The following is a 20,873-nucleotide window of genomic DNA, read 5'->3' on the forward strand; positions in this document are numbered from 1 at the left end:
ACATATACTGAGCAGTGCTCATGCTCAGTCCTGTCTCTGCTATGATCGGTTGGCTTAATAAAGATAAAAGTCTTCTAGATCTTTTTTTAACAACATACACTGAACGGCGCTCATCCTCAGTTCCGTCTCTGCTATGATCGGTTGGCTTAATAAAGATAAAAGTCTTCTAGATCTTTTTTTAACAACATATACTGAGCAGTGCTCATGCTCAGTCCTGTCTCTGCTATGATCGGTTGGTTTAATAAAGATAAAAGTCTTCTAGATCTTTTTTTAACAACATATACTGAGCAGTGCTCATGCTCAGTCCTGTCTCTGCTATGATCGGTTGGCTTAATAAAGATAAAAGTCTTCTAGATCTTTTTTTAACAACATATACTGAGCAGTGCTCATGCTCAGTCCTGTCTCTGCTATGATCGGTTGGCTTAATAAAGATAAAAGTCTTCTAGATCTTTTTTTAACAACATATACTGAGCAGTGCTCATGCTCAGTCCTGTCTCTGCTATGATCGGTTGGCTTAATAAAGATAAAAGTCTTCTAGATCTTTTTTTAACAACATATACTGAGCAGTGCTCATGCTCAGTCCTGTCTCTGCTATGATCGGTTGGTTTAATAAAGATAAAAGTCTTCTAGATCTTTTTTTAACAACATATACTGAGCAGTGCTCATGCTCAGTCCTGTCTCTGCTATGATCGGTTGGCTTAATAAAGATAAAAGTCTTCTAGATCTTTTTTTAACAACATATACTGAGCAGTGCTCATGCTCAGTCCTGTCTCTGCTATGATCGGTTGGCTTAATAAAGATAAAAGTCTTCTAGATCTTTTTTTAACAACATATACTGAGCAGTGCTCATGCTCAGTCCTGTCTCTGCTATGATCGGTTGGCTTAATAAAGATAAAAGTCTTCTAGATCTTTTTTTAACAACATATACTGAGCAGTGCTCATGCTCAGTCCTGTCTCTGCTATGATCGGTTGGCTTAATAAAGATAAAAGTCTTCTAGATCTTTTTTTAACAACATATACTGAGCAGTGCTCATGCTCAGTCCTGTCTCTGCTATGATCGGTTGGCTTAATAAAGATAAAAGTCTTCTAGATCTTTTTTTAACAACATATACTGAGCAGTGCTCATGCTCAGTCCTGTCTCTGCTATGATCGGTTGGCTTAATAAAGATAAAAGTCTTCTAGATCTTTTTTTAACAACATATACTGAGCAGTGCTCATGCTCAGTCCTGTCTCTGCTATGATCGGTTGGCTTAATAAAGATAAAAGTCTTCTAGATCTTTTTTGAACAACATATACTGAGCAGTGCTCATGCTCAGTCCTGTCTCTGCTATGATCGGTTGGCTTAATAAAGATAAAAGTCTTCTAGATCTTTTTTTAACAACATATACTGAGCAGTGCTCATGCTCAGTCCTGTCTCTGCTATGATCGGTTGGCTTAATAAAGATAAAAGTCTTCTAGATCTTTTTTTAACAACATATACTGAGCAGTGCTCATGCTCAGTCCTGTCTCTGCTATGATCGGTTGGCTTAATAAAGATAAAAGTCTTCTAGATCTTTTTTGAACAACATATACTGAGCAGTGCTCATGCTCAGTCCTGTCTCTGCTATGATCGGTTGGCTTAATAAAGATAAAAGTCTTCTAGATCTTTTTTGAACAACATATACTGAGCAGTGCTCATGCTCAGTCCTGTCTCTGCTATGATCGGTTGGCTTAATAAAGATAAAAGTCTTCTAGATCTTTTTTTAACAACATATACTGAGCAGTGCTCATGCTCAGTCCTGTCTCTGCTATGATCGGTTGGCTTAATAAAGATAAAAGTCTTCTAGATCTTTTTTGAACAACATATACTGAGCAGTGCTCATGCTCAGTCCTGTCTCTGCTATGATCGGTTGGCTTAATAAAGATAAAAGTCTTCTAGATCTTTTTTTAACAACATACACTGAGCAGTGCTCATGCTCAGTCCTGTCTCTGCTATGATCGGTTGGCTTAATTAAGATAAAAGTCTTCTAGATCTTTTTCTAACAACATATACTGAGCAGTGCTCATGCTCAGTCCTGTCTCTGCTATGATCGGTTGGCTTAATAAAGATAAAAGTCTTCTAGATCTTTTTTTAACAACATATACTGAGCAGTGCTCATGCTCAGTCCTGTCTCTGCTATGATCGGTTGGCTTAATAAAGATAAAAGTCTTCTAGATCTTTTTTTAACAACATATACTGAGCAGTGCTCATGCTCAGTCCTGTCTCTGCTATGATCGGTTGGCTTAATAAAGATAAAAGTCTTCTAGATCTTTTTTGAACAACATATACTGAGCAGTGCTCATGCTCAGTCCTGTCTCTGCTATGATCGGTTGGCTTAATAAAGATAAAAGTCTTCTAGATCTTTTTTGAACAACATATACTGAGCAGTGCTCATGCTCAGTCCTGTCTCTGCTATGATCGGTTGGCTTAATAAAGATAAAAGTCTTCTAGATCTTTTTTGAACAACATACACTGAGCGGTGCTCATCCTCAGTTCCGTCTCTGCTATGATCGGTTGGCTTAATAAAGATAAAAGTCTTCTAGATCTTTTTTTAACAACATACACTGAACGGCGCTCATCCTCAGTTCCGTCTCTGCTATGATCGGTTGGCTTAATAAAGATAAAAGTCTTCTAGATCTTTTTTTAACAACATACACTGAACGGCGCTCATCCTCAGTTCCGTCTCTGCTATGATCGGTTGGCTTAATAAAGATAAAAGTCTTCTAGATCTTTTTTTAACAACATATACTGAGCAGTGCTCATGCTCAGTCCTGTCTCTGCTATGATCGGTTGGCTTAATAAAGATAAAAGTCTTCTAGATCTTTTTTTAACAACATATACTGAGCAGTGCTCATGCTCAGTCCTGTCTCTGCTATGATCGGTTGGCTTAATAAAGATAAAAGTCTTCTAGATCTTTTTTTAACAACATACACTGAGCAGTGCTCATGCTCAGTCCTGTCTCTGCTATGATCGGTTGGCTTAATTAAGATAAAAGTCTTCTAGATCTTTTTCTAACAACATATACTGAGCAGTGCTCATGCTCAGTCCTGTCTCTGCTATGATCGGTTGGCTTAATAAAGATAAAAGTCTTCTAGATCTTTTTTTAACAACATATACTGAGCAGTGCTCATGCTCAGTCCTGTCTCTGCTATGATCGGTTGGTTTAATAAAGATAAAAGTCTTCTAGATCTTTTTTTAACAACATATACTGAGCAGTGCTCATGCTCAGTCCTGTCTCTGCTATGATCGGTTGGCTTAATAAAGATAAAAGTCTTCTAGATCTTTTTTTTAACAACATATACTGAGCAGTGCTCATGCTCAGTCCTGTCTCTGCTATGATCGGTTGGCTTAATAAAGATAAAAGTCTTCTAGATCTTTTTTTAACAACATACACTGAGCAGTGCTCATGCTCAGTCCTGTCTCTGCTATGATCGGTTGGCTTAATAAAGATAAAAGTCTTCTAGATCTTTTTTTAACAACATATACTGAGCAGTGCTCATGCTCAGTCCTGTCTCTGCTATGATCGGTTGGCTTGATAAAGATAAAAGTCTTCTAGATCTTTTTTTAACAACATACACTGAGCAGTGCTCATGCTCAGTCCTGTCTCTGCTATGATCGGTTGGCTTAATAAAGATAAAAGTCTTCTAGATCTTTTTTTTAACAACATACACTGAACGGCGCTCATCCTCAGTTCCGTCTCTGCTATGATCGGTTGGCTTAATAAAGATAAAAGTCTTCTAGATCTTTTTTTAACAACATGCACTGAGCGGTGCTCATCCTAAGTTCTGTCTCTGCTATGATCGGTTGGCTTGATAAAGATAAAAGTCTTCTAGATCCTTTTCCAACAACATACATTGAGCGGTGCTCATCCTCAGTTCTGTCTCTGCAATGATCGGTTGGCTTAATAAATATAAAAGTCTTCTAGATCTTTTTTTAACAACATACACTGAGCGGTGCTCATCCTCAGTTCTGTCTCTGCTAGGATCGGTTGGCTTAATAAAGATAAAAGTCTTCTAGATCTTTTTTTAACAACATACACTGAGCGGTGCTCATCCTCAGTTCTGTCTCGGCTATGATCGGTTTGCTTGATAAAGATAAAAGTCTTCTAGATCTTTTTTAAACAACATACACTGAGCGGTGCTCATCCTCAGTTCTGTCTCTGCTATGATCGGTTTGCTTGATAAAGATAAAAGTCTTCTAGATCTTTTTTAAACAACATACACTGAGCGGTGCTCATCCTCAGTTCTGTCTCGGCTATGATCGGTTTGCTTGATAAAGATAAAAGTCTTCTAGATCTTTTTTTAACAACATACACTGAGCGGTGCTCATCCTCAGTTCTGTCTCTGCTTTGATCGGTTTGCTTGATAAAGATAAAAGTCTTCTAGATCTTTTTTTAGCAACATACACTGAGCGGTGCTCATCCTCTGTTCTGTCTCTGCTATGATCGGTTTGCTTGATAAAGATAAAAGTCTTCTAGATATTTTTTTAACTACATACACTGAGCGGTGCTCATCCTCAGTTCTGTCTCTGCTATGATCGGTTTGCTTGATAAAGATAAAAGTCTTCTAGATCTTTTTTTAACAACATACACTGAGCGGTGCTCATCCTCAGTTCTGTCTCTGCTATGATCGGTTGGCTTAATAAAGATAAAAGTCTTCTAGATCTTTTTTTAACAACATACACTGAGCGGTGCTCATCCTCAGTTCTGTCTCTGCATGGATCGGTTGGCTTAATAAAGATAAAAGTCTTCTAGATCTTTTTTTAACAACATACACTGAGCGGTGCTCATCCTCAGTTCTGTGTCTGCTATGATCATTTGGCTTGATAAAGATAAAAGTCTTCTAGATCTTTTTTTAACAACATATACTGAGCGGTGCTCATCCTCAGTTCTGTCTCTGCTATGATCGGTTGGCTTGATAAAGATAAAAGTCTTCTAGATCTTTTTCTAACAACATATACTGAGCGGTGCTCATCCTCAGTTCTGTCTCTGCTATGATCGGTTGGCTTAATAAAGATAAAAGTCTTCTAGATCTTTTTTTAACAACATATACTGAGCGGTGCTCATCCTCAGTTCTGTCTCTGCTATGATCGGTTGGCTTGATAAAGATAAAAGTCTTCTAGATCTTTTTCTAACAACATATACTGAGCGGTGCTCATCCTCAGTTCTGTCTCTGCTATGATCGGTTGGCTTAATAAAGATAAAAGTCTTCTAGATCTTTTTTTAACAACATATACTGAGCGGTGCTCATCCTCAGTTCTGTCTCTGCTATGATCGGTTGGCTTGATAAAGATAAAAGTCTTCTAGATCTTTTTTTAACAACATACACTGAGTGGTGCGGTGCTCATCCTCAGTTTTGTCTCTGCTAGGATCGGTTGGCTTAATAAAGATAAAAACAACCCCAATTATTCCTCAATTATTGAACACAACCCCAATTATTCCTCTCCATTGAACAGTGTAATGACATGCGATGGCTGTCTGGGGCAGTTTCCGAACATTTATGTCAGAAATACCCGTATGCTCCGTGTTTAAAAAGAATGTAGCCTCTATAGTATCCGACTTAACTGATTGGTTAACCGTCGGCGTAGTTGAATAGCTAGTCCACTTAAACAAAACAGAAGATGAAAAGAGGTTTTGTCACGGCCACCGAGATATAGAAGGCCTGTTAACTGAAAAATGCCTGCAAGATTTGTCGAACTGTTACTGTTGATACTATATAACAGCATTTTTAAAAAGTGCATTAAGACATGTTAAAAAAAGAAAAGAAAGGAACCCAATTCGATTAATAATGAAATTGAACTTTATTCAATATAAAATATAAATATTATCTATGTAAAATTACGTAATTTTGAAGCAATATACAAACTAATACTGATAAAACTGAATTATGAATTTAGGGAACAAACAATTAAAGAAACATAAAACACAAACAATTCTTGGCTTTCGGGACAAGATCACAGTGTAGTATTATCTGTTCTGATGCTAAAATTCACCTTTTCTGTCCTCGGCCGGTGGAGGAGAAATCCTTCATGACTGAGACAATTTTTATTTTTATTTTTGTTCCTATCCAAAGGGCCCCTTATTGGAGAGCTGGATTTTCCCCCACAAGATTATATGTTGAAATATTTAAATATTAAATTTATTACTACAAAAATTACATTTAAAATTTTGGTCTTCTGTTCTTCTATGTTCATTTTTTCCATGTTTTTCATTAAAATGTGCAGCGTATTTTCATCAGTTACATGGTTAGGAATCCTATATTCCGCTATAGTCTTCATTTTCATATCAGTGCAGAATACATGAATACGGAAATGCAAGTTCACATAACTACCAAAAGACAATCATACTATAATGTGAACATTGGTTAAAAACTAAGAAAATATAGTAAACATTTACAATATTAAATCAGGGAGTGGTGAATTAGGGAGGGCATATTATTATTATTATTATTATTATTATTATTATTATTATTATTATTATTTGACTCACTAGGAGTTGTCTCACAGGCCATCATCAGTGATCACTCACTGGCAGTAACCTGAGGTATTCGCTGGAGACCGTGTGACAAGTCTCCCCAGATTTCCAATGTTCTCCACCTCTTGACCGAGATGATTGCACGTTACCGCAACAGCCGTTTGCCATCGATTTCTCATTGACATCGGCTATTGGTGTTTCCTGGGGTTTGGGTGACAAAATGCCTCCCTAAGGTACCTGCACACTTCCAGTGGAGATCTGGTTAGTACTCTCCCACCTCGGACTTTCCATCCTCCCCGACCCTTCACAACTAGTTGGTGTGGCGCTAGTCGAGGTCATCTACAGTGTTTTTTGGAACTTCACGGGGAACATGGACCCTGTGCAAACGGGTTTTAATTTTTTTTGTAATCGAGTGTGCATTTATTTTATTTTTCGAATTTTTTTTTCATTTCTTCAATTCAATTTGATTCATATTTTATTGCGTACTTGTTTTTATGTTATTTTCATTTCATTTTAATTTATTTTTATTATTATATTTTGTTACATTTATTTTTCATACATATTCAAATAATGCTTTTGGCCCTTTTTTCCTTTGGCCTCAAATAGTACCTTCAAAAAGTTTTCATGATTAAATAAACCAATGAAACCTTTTGCGAATGCACTTTTTAGGGAGCAAACATTAAATTAAAGCCCTTTTGCGCAGGGTGCACGTTCCCCGTGAAGTAAATTTTTATTATTATTATTGTTGTTTTAATAATAATAATAATAATAATAATAATAATAATAATAATAATAATAATAACAATAATGGTGCTTGTGACGTGTACACACCGTGCTATATTTTAGATAGGATTTTCAAGTTAAATTTTATGATATCTTTTTTTTCCAAGGCAACGAAAAATATTTTTTATGGTCACGTGGTTCAACACCAGAAACTTTCTATACCTACATGTTGATCAGGAAATGACGTCACGCTGTCATGTTCACTGGCCTGCTCTCTCGGTAGCCGTGGTTTTATCATGATTTCTCCCTCACTTATGATCTAGTAGATTGTCAGCAAACCCACTCGGGTACCCGATGCTGATGGACAATTTACAAGTCTTCAACATTTTCATGTCCTCATCCACAGTTCTGTCTTTTTTTTTTTTTTTTTTTACATGGTGGTCACCACTTCTGGTCAGTCAGAATAAAGGTAAAACAATATATACCAAACCCCAAATATTCCTCTCCATTGAACAGTATATCGATACTCAATGACCGACTGGGACAGTTTCTGAACGTTCATATCAGAAATACCCCTATACTCCATGTTTAAAAAGAATTATCCAATATAGCATCCGACAGTATATTTGATTTTGTGTTCGGTCATGTTATATATTAGGAATCATTTGTGCATATCAGGATAACCTGGTGGAAGATGGAAATGTTCGTAACAGCAGGTGGCATGATTGAAGTGGGGGGGAGGAGGTCAAACGTTAAACTCCATAGAAAAACATATGTAAAACGATATGAGGAGGTGATGCCATCACGTCTACAAGAAGACAAACAAAAGGATTTAAGAAATTAATACTCTGCGGGAGACCGAGCCATGTGGACGATGGTCCGATAATGTAATTAATCTAAGGAATGTGTCCTCAATGTCAGCCCATCTGCGTCTCTCAATTCCTAAGTTATAAAAATAAGTTAAGAGGTAAATATAATAAGAGGTGTCATTGCACCATTAAAAGAATTACAGCCAGGACATAGTGTTTAATTCCAGAAGCTGTGTACTGGTATAATGCGACACCCAAGGACGATACAACACCATCAACTGCTCCAACTAATGGCATTTACTGCTATAAACAGTGTATAAAAGGGATAGATGTTACACAGTGGTTAGACTTCTTGACACACCATATAAAGTGGGAGATCGTGTTTAGGTAAAACCACCAAATGCTTGGTGCACTACAAGGTTTGGCAGAGGATGAATAGAAAAAACTAATAAGTCCTCAGACTTAGTTAGTTGGTGGTGTCCCACGTCATATGAAAGATGTCTGCCCCTGTTGTGCCTCTTCTACCTCGGAGGACGATGAGGAATAAAACATACAATTCAAGGATGATCCTGATCTTCTACTGCCCCTTTGGATGAGCTCAGAAATGCTGCCTACGGAACTAAAAGAGGAAATTGTGGAATGTGCCGGTGGCGATGACGGTAGTGATGAGGAAGATGGGAACGAGGAAGTGACGCCTCCAATTCTACAAGTACATGTCGAAGGCGATCACCATCTCCCTGCTATTTATGTGATAATAATATCGGGAGGGGCGTAATAGAAATTATCACTCTTGCAAACGACCTCATAAAATGATGGCAGAAAATATAGGAAAGAAGAAGAAAAGACAAGCGTAATTTTGTAGGTCGCTCATTGGTGAATGTATGCCATTAATTTGCATATGTGATTGGCTGAGCTTTGACCATTCAGGATTACCGGTATTCACATCATAAACGAAAGCTGACCTACCATCTATATATGGCGTCACAATATTTTTTCCCTCTGACTATATTGCTACGTTCTTTTTCTGAGAAAACTCACCTGACATTTAATACACAAAATAAAATACATTGTATCTTTCTGTTTTTACTGCTACACGGCGAAATTCTGGTAGATAATGAACACACAAGCACACAGACATGTCGGCTGCAGAGACCTAGATTTCTTTTTTCTCATCAGATGTTATGTAGCATTTTATAATCACGAGTGAATGTGCCAGAAATGGTGGTCGTAAGCTACATAAGATAGTGACTATCAGGGTAGATGTATGTAGTTCGGTGAGTGTTTCTTTTCTGTTATTCGTTTCATTTTCAAGATAACTTTTCCGCAGTGTTGTAAGGTTAATTTTTTCCGCTTTAAGGAAACAGTTAGCTAAGCGTTACATGGGGCAATATATATATATGGATTATCTATCGTGCCAATAAAAAAAGTTTTCAATTACTTACCGATTTCATTTCCCCGTCCTACCGTAAACGTAAAACCGTTTCCAATGTATTGACTATCTGTTTTTAATTCCACAAAACTACAAGAATAATCTGGTTGCTTGTTCTGAAAAAAAAAAGTTTGGTTGAAAAATAATTGTTTGAATGTTCAAAAATGAAAGAAAAGGTAATTTGGGTAAAAACGATAAAATTGTTGCCCTAAAGAAAACAACACTACAGCTTTATTTTAAAACTTTTATTGAAAAAATCAATTCAGGTAACTTTATTATGTAGTAGAGCTGAAACCTATTCAATTTTGCCGCCTTCAGCCTCAATCACCACCTTGATATGGGTCCGGAACTGAGAGCATGCCTTTTCCACACACAAGCGGGAGCTTGGTGAATACTTGGCAGATGTCAGCGATCAAGCTGACTTTGGTGCTGTGCGAGGTCATGTTGGTAATATTCTCAATGTATGACCAAATGTAGTAGTCCAGCGGGTTCAAGTTGGAGAATGAGGGGGGGCATTGAGAGAAGGGTACAAAGTCTTAGTACTCCTGAAGCCAACCATGTGTCTCTTTGGTCTCATGGGCCGGCGCCGAGTCCTACTGCCACATCCAGGGTTTGACAGACGCCACCTGATTGCACCACACTCTTCAGCACATACAGGTACACTTTGGTATTGACTTTCACCGACTTCGAAGATGTGAGATGGTATGATGTGGCTCTCACTTGAAACCACATCAAAGATCATAACCATGGTTAAAAACTTCGTTTTCATCACCCTGGACACGCCTTCAAGCATTTAACCATCTGGATTTGCATTTTGAGGGTGATGGCAATGATCCTGTTGTTTATAACTTGGATCGGTAGAGAACATTAGTTGTACAACGGTGCATCTCCGATCTTGCTTGTTGAATCGTATCACTTTCAGACATAATAGAAGGCTTCTATTGCTCTTGGAATTCGTACACAACTGGCCAACTAGTAGATGGTTTGCAACAAAAAAAGAAATCCGGTTTTCATCAAACGGAAATGGAATCATGTCGTTTTTCCTTGGGCAACAATTTTATCATTCCATCCTGTATAAACGGACTACTATTCTTATCCTGAATGTTAAGTTTACAATGGTTTGGTCGATGTAACCTCTGACCTTCTTTAGTTGTATCTTGTCAAACTCTGGAATCTTTCTCTCGAACTCGCAAAGATTTGTGGCATAGTGGATACAGTACTTGGTAAATTCAGTTTTTAAAATATAAAAATTTTTTAAATAACAGTAACGCACAAGCACTAAATTATGCTACTAGTATTACTATTTCCACTACTGCTACTAATACCTATAATACTATTGTAACATAACCCATATGTAAATGCACGTGAAGTGACCTCACCGGTCGGGGAAAAAAGGACTATAAAAAGAGAAAGTGAATGACTACATAGTAGATGAGGTAACGTTCGAGATCTCGTGAAAGACGATGAGAATGTTCTAGATCACGTGAGTGACGTCACGGCTGTACCAATGAAAAAATAAATGTCATAAAGAAAAAGAAAAAAGTGCCATTTTCTGTTCTTTGTCTCCTTAGTGATTGAAACTGCACATAACGTATGTTGATCCATGAACAACGTTACACTATGTCGGTGTTCAATACTTTTCACCTCGATATATTTTAGAAGTTAATATTTCAACGTTTTTTAAGCAAGGACAATGCGCATGTGCGAAGCAGAATGTCTACAAACAATTTAACAACCACTTTGTTTTGTGCCAAAAATAAAGCTTCTAGAATGTTCTATGAAAATATTTGAAAATGTCAGAATTTAAATATTTAAGATAAATTTGCAGAATGTTGTACATAACACAATTTTGGAATTCACGTTGAATGACCAGACATTTTCCCACAAACTCTAAATAAAGCTGTCAACAATCTCAATACGAGTCTAGCGACCAACTAAAAGTCTAACATGAAACTGCAATTTGCAAACCTAACATGAAGCAAGCAATGATTTCAAGCCTAACACGAAACAAGCAAACATCAATATCAAGTCTAATCTGAAACAAGCAATCATTGAATTCACGCTCAACACTAGGCAAGAAGACATTTATCTCAAGCTAATGCTACTAAGAGTAAGGTTTTTTCCTGTACCAATTACAAGAAATCTTCTCAACCACCAATTATCATGACTTATAATACTGTACATGAGAGCTCATTGTTCAAACTACTTGGTTTACTATTTAGAGACAATATGAATTGGAAGAAATACATTAAAGATATTGCCAAGACTGCTGCAAAGAAGATGAACTCTCTTTCTTACCATGCTAAAAAACTACTCACTCCTGACAATATTCCATATCTTTATAAAGCCACCATTTACCCATACATGGATTATTGTTGCCACATCTGTGCGAGTGCATCTACCACTAGTGCTCCCCCCTCTTGGTCAGATATATATTTGTTACGGCTGGTTATTCAAAATGCGCTTTCCAGTCTATATAATTGTCAAATCTACTTTTGTTACTGGTCCAAGATATATACACACTGACAGTGAGTAAAACACAACACAGTTGATCTATAAAAAATATATTGTTTTTATGTCACACCAACAAATCAGCTTCTGATTATAAGCTATTACTGGTGTTTTGACATTTCTGAAAGCACGTGGTGTTGGTGCATGGTTAGGTCAGATGTTGGTGGTGAAGAAATGTGTCAAGCTTGCTTCTCTCTGACCGACTGCCCTGACTTTCTCTTTGTGTCGATTTATGTATATAAACATTCTTTCCTATTGCAATGTTTAATATTTCCTACTGTCTATTGTTTCAATCCTTTTTCAAATGATTGAAACAAATTATGCATTCCAATAGACAATGGTGGAAAGTCCTACATTCCTTACATCCATCTGTGTGTGTGTGTGTGTGTGTGTGTGTGTGTGTGTGTGTGTGTGTGTGTGTGTGTGTGTGTGTAACTCATCGAATGTTTCTCTTCTTAGGGTCGCCTGCCAATATCCAACACAAGATCCCCCCCAAAAAGTCTAACCCTAGCCCTGCACTATCAACTAAGCTCCAGCCCCTGACCCATTGCTGCAATGTTGCATTCCTGTGTCTGTTTTATAAGTACTGTAATAGAATGTGCTCTGATAAACATGTAGCACTTGTGCCCACTCGATGTAAATGCTCCCAACTAATCCGACAAGCAACAAAATCCTTTTCACTATTGAGGTCCATAGATACAGGAAAGCCTTCTATTCTAATAGTTTCTTCTCTCAAACTGTTAGACTTTGGAATTCCCTCCTTATTTCTCTCTTCTCTGACTGTACTAACATGCAGAAATTTAAATGTAATGCGAACAGACATCTTGCTGCTCAACTCCCTACGTAGTGCTCCTGTAGACATTGTCTCAAATAGTAGTCCAAGTTGCACTGCGTCTTGTTTTGGGATGAATAAGAATAAGTAAAATGAAAACGTGAATAAGCAAATCCAGTACAAACTAACCCGACGATACTCCAAGATGAAACAAACTAAAAAGCAAACATCACACATTCATGATCGCAAACGTAAACAAAATCCGCATTGTTGTTCGATAAGGTTTAGAAATTTTTGTTCTAATCAACTTATCGGACGGTAGTCAAGTTTCCACAGACACAAATGAACTGATGGATATTCACCGATTAGACATAATGAAAATATTGTTTTTTCCCCTCCAAGTTTGATTCCTTTTATGCTTATTAAATCTCGCCACTTGGCCTTATCACATTCTTCGCCATAAAACAAGTCATACCCCTTGCATCTTCTTTTTCTTCTTCTGGTTTCAACGTACCAGGAGCAGAAAGAGCGCACCTTCTGTTTCTTTGAGGTAAAATTTTTGGCATTACTACGATAATTGTCAATGGTAAATATCTGAATTCTGAAGGACTGCTAAGTTTTGCTGAAGGAAAGAAAAACGAAACTTACGTGAAAAATTTTAGATTCAAAATAAACAATCATATATAACCAGTGGCGTAGCATCAGTTCTCTTATTCTTTAAAATTGTATTTCTTTTTCCGTATAAGTTTTCAACATTTTGCATGTAAATGTGAAAGAATAAGAATGAGGATCAAAAACAACTTCACTACATGCAGCTCAGCAGCGCTGGATAGAAATAGCTTGTAACACGGAAATAAATCTTGTCAGGTTTAATTTATTCCAGTTATTTGAATAAATTATTCTTCATATTTTTCTCTATGATAATGTTGTCCATTGTATTCATTCTTACACATATTAACGATGTTTGTGATATATTTTTGTTGTTGTTCAAATTCACGCTCAAATCAGGTATACAAGCAAACACACATTTTAATTAGTAATACGTACCCACCACCACCACCACCACATGGATACATGAAATAAGAGTAGGAGTACTAGGAATAATACAAAAAAACTTTTAAAAATGAATAAGAGAAATTGGAATCAGAGGAATAGCCATCCCTCTGATACTAATCTAAGAAGATACAAGCCAGATATACAGAAACTGCTACAGATCTAAAACACAAAGAAACATTGCATGGAATCATAAAAACTGAAACTGTTTAAATGTAAGGGGACCTACTTCCACCCCCCGCGCCTCTGCGTCCCGTTTTTGTGTGTGTGAATGGGTGTCACAATAAACTGGCGTTACATCAAATAAGTGAGGAGGTTGGAAAGATCGAGGAGAGAAAGCACTAGCCAGATCTCTGCTGGATGAATGCAAAGAGGACTGGGAGCTTGGGGAGGCTTATTGCTAACCAATTTCTAGATCAATAGTTGCTGGCTGCCAATAAGAAATCAATGATAAGCAGCTGTTGCGATAACGCAAATTCATCTGCAACGGTTATTAAAAGAGGTGGAGAGTACTGGAAATCTGGGGAGACTTGTTGTCACTCAGACTTCAAAGAACATGACAAGTGGTTCTCAAAGAGAAATCTTTGATTATCGTCTGTATGACTACTCCTAGTGAGTAAAAAAAAAAAAAAAAAAAAAAAAAAAATAATAATAATAATAATAAGGGATCTGGATGATGAAGAAAGTCCAAATAGTACCGATAATAGTAGGAGCACTAGGAACAATTCCGAAAAACTTCGAAAAAAGAATGTCATAAATTAGAATCAGAGGAATAACTGCAAAAGTACAATGACTAACGATAATGAAAACGACTGAAATATTAAGGAAAACCCTTGAATGCGGAGAATAATACAAGACAATATAACCAATAAGCGTTACAGGGAATGAAGAACACCAAAACTGCGTATTTACAAGTTCTACACCAGCTTCCAGAGAATACCACAGGTTTCCAATCAGATCGTTTGTTGACTTGTGTGAAAGCTCCATGTGAGCCAATAATAATAATAATAATAATAATAATAATAATAATAATAATAATAATAATAATATCTAGTTAAATGTTTGTCCGAATTTATAACAGAAACGAGACTTTTTACCAATATTAACGTAGAAATTTGCTCCCGCCTTTGAACGAGGGAATTAAATACTACCAAAGCGGCGAGGAAAATTGCCCTCCTCCTCTTTTCCCATACATTTCCAGCGGCTAAACCGTATGGTGTAAGGTAGACCTATCTTCAAACGGCCTCTTTCAGAGCATTACTTTCGTAGAATACTTAGTTATTTATTTATTTTATCTATTTTTTTTTAATCTTTATTTATTTATTTTATTTTTTTACTTCTTATTTATTTACATTTTTTTTGTCCCATATGTAAGTGTGATAGTACACGATACCTCTTGAATACACAGGATTTTACACTATCCCTGCAGCAGAACCACGGGTAAAACAATTCTGGGCTCGGTGTTGCCACAAACACCAAATCATGAAAAATGTCAATTACAAATAATCCAAACCTTGGGACCCAGAAGAAAGATCTCGGTGTTATGATCGGCAGGTGCTCCTTCGGTAGCCAGCATGGGGGACCCGATCGTCATCCTGCGAATGTTGGCCAACTTTCTAGTTTCAAAAACTCAAATAACATGGATGCTGAAGAGGTAAGTATAACCTCTAATTTCAGGGAACAAAATGATACCGAACAAACACAGCACAACCATGATAACCATCAAAAGAAAAACAACCGACGAAAGAAATGGACAACAAAAGAGAACAGACTCGTAATGAAATGCTACTATAGAAGCCATCCTAAATATAGATATGGAGGTTATCGGAAACGAATGAAAGAACTATGGGACCTGAAGTGAATAGTATCAGTAAGTAAAGAATTGCCTTTTAGAAAGGTTTTATTAACTGTAAAATACACGTACGCTCTTGAAAGGATCGAGCGGGAAAATGAAACAGAGGGCGCTTTTATTATGAATGTCAATCCCAAGGGGGATAACTCTTAACAACAAATTAAATCATAACATTTTCCCCGTCCTAAAGTATTCAAGTAAGGGGTAATTAATTATAGACAAATTTTTTTTTTTTTTTTTTTTTTTTACAATCACATAAGAATCATTTTATTTACAAATAACATATGAACCCAAACTGCAGTTTTTTCAGTATTTAGTCACAAAATCCTTATATTTACTAGGGAATTGTCGAACTCGGGACGACCTCCGCACAGATTGACAGGAATGCTGATTATTAATAAGTATTATTTTTTAGTGAAATCTGATTTTCTTCAAGATCAGACGATTGATTTTTGTCTTCCTCATGACCAATGTTTCCATTAGTAGAAGGTTCAAATAAAGTCTCTGAAGTAGTAGGATTATTATTAGAGTTTTCTTCATTTGATGAGTTTGGAGCTAAGTCTCGAACGTTGACAGTGGTTTCAGTACCAGAAGGTAGTTGAACATAAGCGTAGTGGGGGTTGACATCTATTAGGGTGGCAGGCGTTACAGGAGGGTCATGTTTACTTGTTTTAGTGTGGTTTCTAATATATATTGGGCCTGGTTTAACCCAAGAAGGAATTGAAATTCCGGAAGCAGATTTACGACTATATTTAAACAGTCTATCATGGGAAGTCATATTAGTGGCAGTACAAAGTAATGATCTAATTGAATGAAGTGCGTCCGGTAGTATGTCTTCCCAATAAGGTAGTTTCATTTGATTAGAATGTAATGTTGTTTGAATGGCCTTTCATAAGGTACCGTTGAGTTTTTCAATCTGTCCATTACCTTCAGGATGATACCTACTTGTTTTAGAAGTAGCAATTCCTTTTTTGTGTAAAAAATCCTTTATTTCTCTTGCTAAGAAATCAGAAGCACGGTCAGTATGTATCATGTCAGGCAAACCAAAAATTGAAAAGAGTTTGTTTAGACAGTGGATAATGGTTTTGCTTGTCATATCTCTGCAAGGAAAAGCGAAAGGAAAACGGGAATACTCATCAATTAGAGTAAGTAGATATTTGTTGCCATGTATAGAAGTAGGTAGAGGGCCTTTAAAATCAAGATTTAATCGTTGAAAAGGTAATATGGCTTGAATGAGAGTCCCTCCATTGGTATTGGCGAATTTGGGTTTCAGTAATTGACAGGATGAGCAAGAGTCAGTAATATTCTTAATTTGATCCAAAGTAAAAGGGAGGTTCCTCGTTCTTATAAAATGGCTTAATCTTGAAACACCAGGATGACATAATTGTTTATGTAAATCACGAAGATCTTGTAGATTGTAAGTAAGAGCAGAGATGCGAGAGAATGTGTCAGCAGCAATATTTTCAGGTCCAGGTCGATAAACTATAGTGAAATTGTATTGGGATAATTCTATACGCCAACGACATATTTTGTCATTCTTAATTTTAGATTTTCTTTTATTGTCGAATATGAAGCTGATGCTCTTCTGATCTGTGATGACTTTAAAGTGCCTGCCGAGTAGAAAATGTCGCCACTTACGGAGAGCTTCTACAATAGCGGCTGCCTCTTTTTTTACTGCATGGTGCTTAATTTCGTTAGTATTGAGAGTTCTTGAAAAAAATGCAATAGGACGACCTTCTTGATTTAGTGTTGCAGCAATGCAATAGTTACTAGCGTCCGTTTCTACTTCAAATTCTTTATTTGGATCTACCGTTATTAAAGTGGCGTCTTTTAGATCATTTTTCAATGTTTGAAAAGATTTTAATACAGATGGAGGTAGTGGAAATTCTTTGTTTTGATTTAGTAATAAAATTTTATCAGAATTTTTTTTAATGAATTTGCAGTAATAGGAAAACATTCCAACTATTCTTTTTTGAGATTTAAGATTCAGCGGAGGTGGCATTTCGAGTAATGGTTTTAGTCTTTGATAATCGGGAGCTATTTGATTATTTTCTATGGTGTAGCCGAGTAGAGTAATAGAACTAGAAGAAATTATGCTTTTATTTTCATTTAAAGTGATGTTATATTGTTTAGCAATTTTGTAGAATTTTTGAAGATTGTAATCGTGTTCTTCTTGATTTTTCCCACATATAGTTACGTTATCAACATACACAAAGGTATCGGTTAGATTTTCTTTTTCTATAATATAGTCTATGCTCCTCTGGAAAGCACTTACTCCATTGGTGACGCCAAAAGGAAGACGAGTAAATTGAAAAAGTTTGCCACTTACTTCAAACGCGGTGAATTTACGATCAGCATGATTTATAGGTATTTGGTGATAAGCAGATTTTAGGTCGAGAGTAGAGAAGATGTTATATTGAGCGATGTCGTCTACCATCTTATTGATATTAGGCATTGGGTAAGCGTCTAGTTCCGTGAATCTATTGATGGTATCGCTGTAGTCGACTACCATTCTTTTCTTATGATTCTCATTCGAAGTTACAAGAACCTGCGCTCGCCACGGAGATATCGAAGGTTCAATTATGCCTTCTTTCAACATTCTAGCAGTCTCTTCTTTTATGAATTTGTTGGCGGCAAAAGTGTAACGTCGGGATTTTGTCGCAATAGGAGTAGTATGAGGAGAAAGATTAGAAAAGAGAGGAGGGGGTGGAACGTTTATGGTAGGAAAAAAATTATTCGTGTTTATAGCTCCAATTATAAGTTTGTCTCTAGGACCGTCGAATTTAAGTGTTACTTTTTTATATTTTTTTAAAATATCTTTTCCGATTATTAAATCAATGAAAAGGTTTTCAATGATTTCAATCGTTATTCCAGAATGGGTTTTATCTTTCAGTATTAAATCCACGACAGCTTCGCCAGTTATTTTAGCATGTTGATCGGAAGCAGCCAGAGCTATAGTTTTGTTTTTAGGTATTGTGAAGAGTTTAAGTTTTTTAGCAGTATTTTCATTAATGAATGTTTTTACACTGCCGGAGTCCACCATAGCGTTCACGAAGTGCCCGTTAATTTGGCATTGAGTGAATGTGACATCTTTGGAGTTAGTTCCTAGTCAGGATAGAGAAGGTGAGGGGTAGTCAGAGTCGTCGTAAAGAACAGCAGTATGAGTGTTAGAAATAGAAGATTTACACACTTTAGCCCAATGACCATTTTTTTTGCATTTTTTACATTCGGCGTTTCGTGCAGGACATAAATATCGAGGATGACGTGATTTTCCACAGAAAAAACAAACCCCTTTTGGATGCATATTTTCTTTAGTCACAGCTATACGATTGTAGCCCGAAGGATTATTTGTAGCTGCTACAGTAAAGTTATTTGCGTAGCTTATCGAATGCTTTTCTGCTTGTTCAAGAGATCTGGCCGTGGCATATGTGTCTTGTAAAGTCAGGATGGGTTTTTCTAACAGTCGTTGTCGGATGGACGAAGAAGAAATTCCGCCGATGAAAGCTTCCCGAATGTATTGATTTTTGTTTTCTTCAGCAGAAACCGCTTCGAAGTTACATGTTTTGGCAAGCATTTCCAATTGTAGTATGAAGGCATCTATATTTTGTGTTGTTTGTTGCTTCGTCGTCATCAATCGATATCTATTATAAACAATATTTTCAGGTTTTAAATAAGCGGCGTCCAATGTTCTTAATGCACTATCGTAGTCGGTTTTATCGCTTATTAAATCGAAAACAGAGGCTGAAATACAATTGATCAAGGCAAAGAAATTATCTGAAGTGTTTTCGATTAATCCGTTATTATGTGAGCGGATATAATTCTGGAGGGTTAATTTCCAATGCCTATAGGATTTTTCGGAATTAGGGCATGTAGGTTCCACCTCGAATCTGTCGGGACGTAAGATTCGATCCATTATTATTATTTTTTTTTTTTTTACAGTTAATAAAATTGAAGTGAATAGTATCAGTAAGTAAAGAATTGCCTTTTAGAAAGGTTTTATTAACTGTAAAATACACGTACGCTCTTGAAAGGATCGAGCGGGAAAATGAAACAGAGGGCGCTTTTATTATGAATGTCAATCCCAAGGGGATAACTCTTAACAACAAATTAAATCATAACAGGACCTATCCAGTGACTACCATACGACAGAACAAAGAATTGCGGACCAAGCAAGACTGATACTCAAGAAAGGTTGGCTTTCTAAACTAGAACTAACAGAAATCCAGCGAAAAGTAAATGATGAAATTGAACAAGAAGCATCCCCCAACGGAACCGCACGTAAAGCAACCCCACAAGTCGAAGCCTCACAAGTAAAAACACCAAAGGCCGAGTACCAATGAAGAACGTGGAAACCGAGAACAATGAAACAGAACTAACAGAGAATTAAGCAAATAAAATAAATAAAATAATACAACTGATGAATGAGGGAAAAAAAGCTCCCATCGTAAAGGAACCAAGCGCAGAAGAAATTAATAACAGAAACAGAGAATGTAAACAAACTCCTCCCACAATACAAATACAATCACAGACTTAAACAATCTGATTCACGCAGGCGCCAATATGGTAAGTATGAATCTCAAATCAGAAAAACAACCGGGGACAAGCGGACCGACAAAACCTGGATGGGAAATAAGACTAGAAACCCAAATATACAAACATAAAAAAGAAACCAAAATGATCAACAGGAAGAAAGCAATGTGGAGAAAACGGAATATTGGAAATGTAACTGACAGGGAGAGGCTAAACAAGAAACATGAAGAACTGGACCAAAAAATAAAAGCAAAAGAAGCGAGATTGAGACGATATAGATATAAATCTGAACAATGCAAACAAAACAGAACATTTGAAACTAATGAAAGCCAATTCTACCAAAATGTGAACGGAGGAAAAACAAAAACAGAACAACCAAATCCGACAGAAACAAAACTCAACTGTAGTAAAATATGGGAAGAGCTACGAGATAGAAATGCCGAGTGGCTGAAAGATATGAAAGAAGAGTTACAACAAATAGAAGAAGGAACAGTTAATGAAATCAGCAAGGAAACCCTAAAGAAAACCATAGGAAAAATGGCAAACTGGAGAGCACCAGGACACGACGGGATACATGCATAATGCTTCAAAAAATTCTCAACCTTACACGAAAGACTAGCCCAAAACCTGAGAAGATGTATACAGGAAGCAAGCGTACCAGACTGGATGACAAAAGGTAGAACCACACTGCTACAGAAGGACA

At 36.7% G+C, this 20,873-nt stretch overlaps 1 protein-coding gene across 2 annotated transcripts in view; it reads right to left on the minus strand.

Annotated features, from left to right (window-relative positions):
• Positions 1-20,873, minus strand: part of LOC145287842 (mitochondrial enolase superfamily member 1-like) — a 400,234-nt gene that overhangs the window by 305,636 nt on the left and 73,725 nt on the right. For both annotated transcript variants that reach the window (XM_080135718.1, XM_080135717.1), the window contains exon 2: positions 9,466-9,568. Coding sequence is in view for 1 of the 2 variants with exons in the window: in XM_080135717.1 (XP_079991843.1) it covers positions 9,466-9,568 (103 nt within the window). In the remaining variant the exon portion in view is untranslated. The remainder of the gene's footprint in view (positions 1-9,465; positions 9,569-20,873) is intronic.

This window comes from Euprymna scolopes, chromosome 11 (assembly GCF_053919585.1).
Source record: "Euprymna scolopes isolate OS-2025 chromosome 11, ASM5391958v1, whole genome shotgun sequence".
Classification (NCBI taxonomy): domain Eukaryota; kingdom Metazoa; phylum Mollusca; class Cephalopoda; order Sepiida; family Sepiolidae; genus Euprymna; species Euprymna scolopes.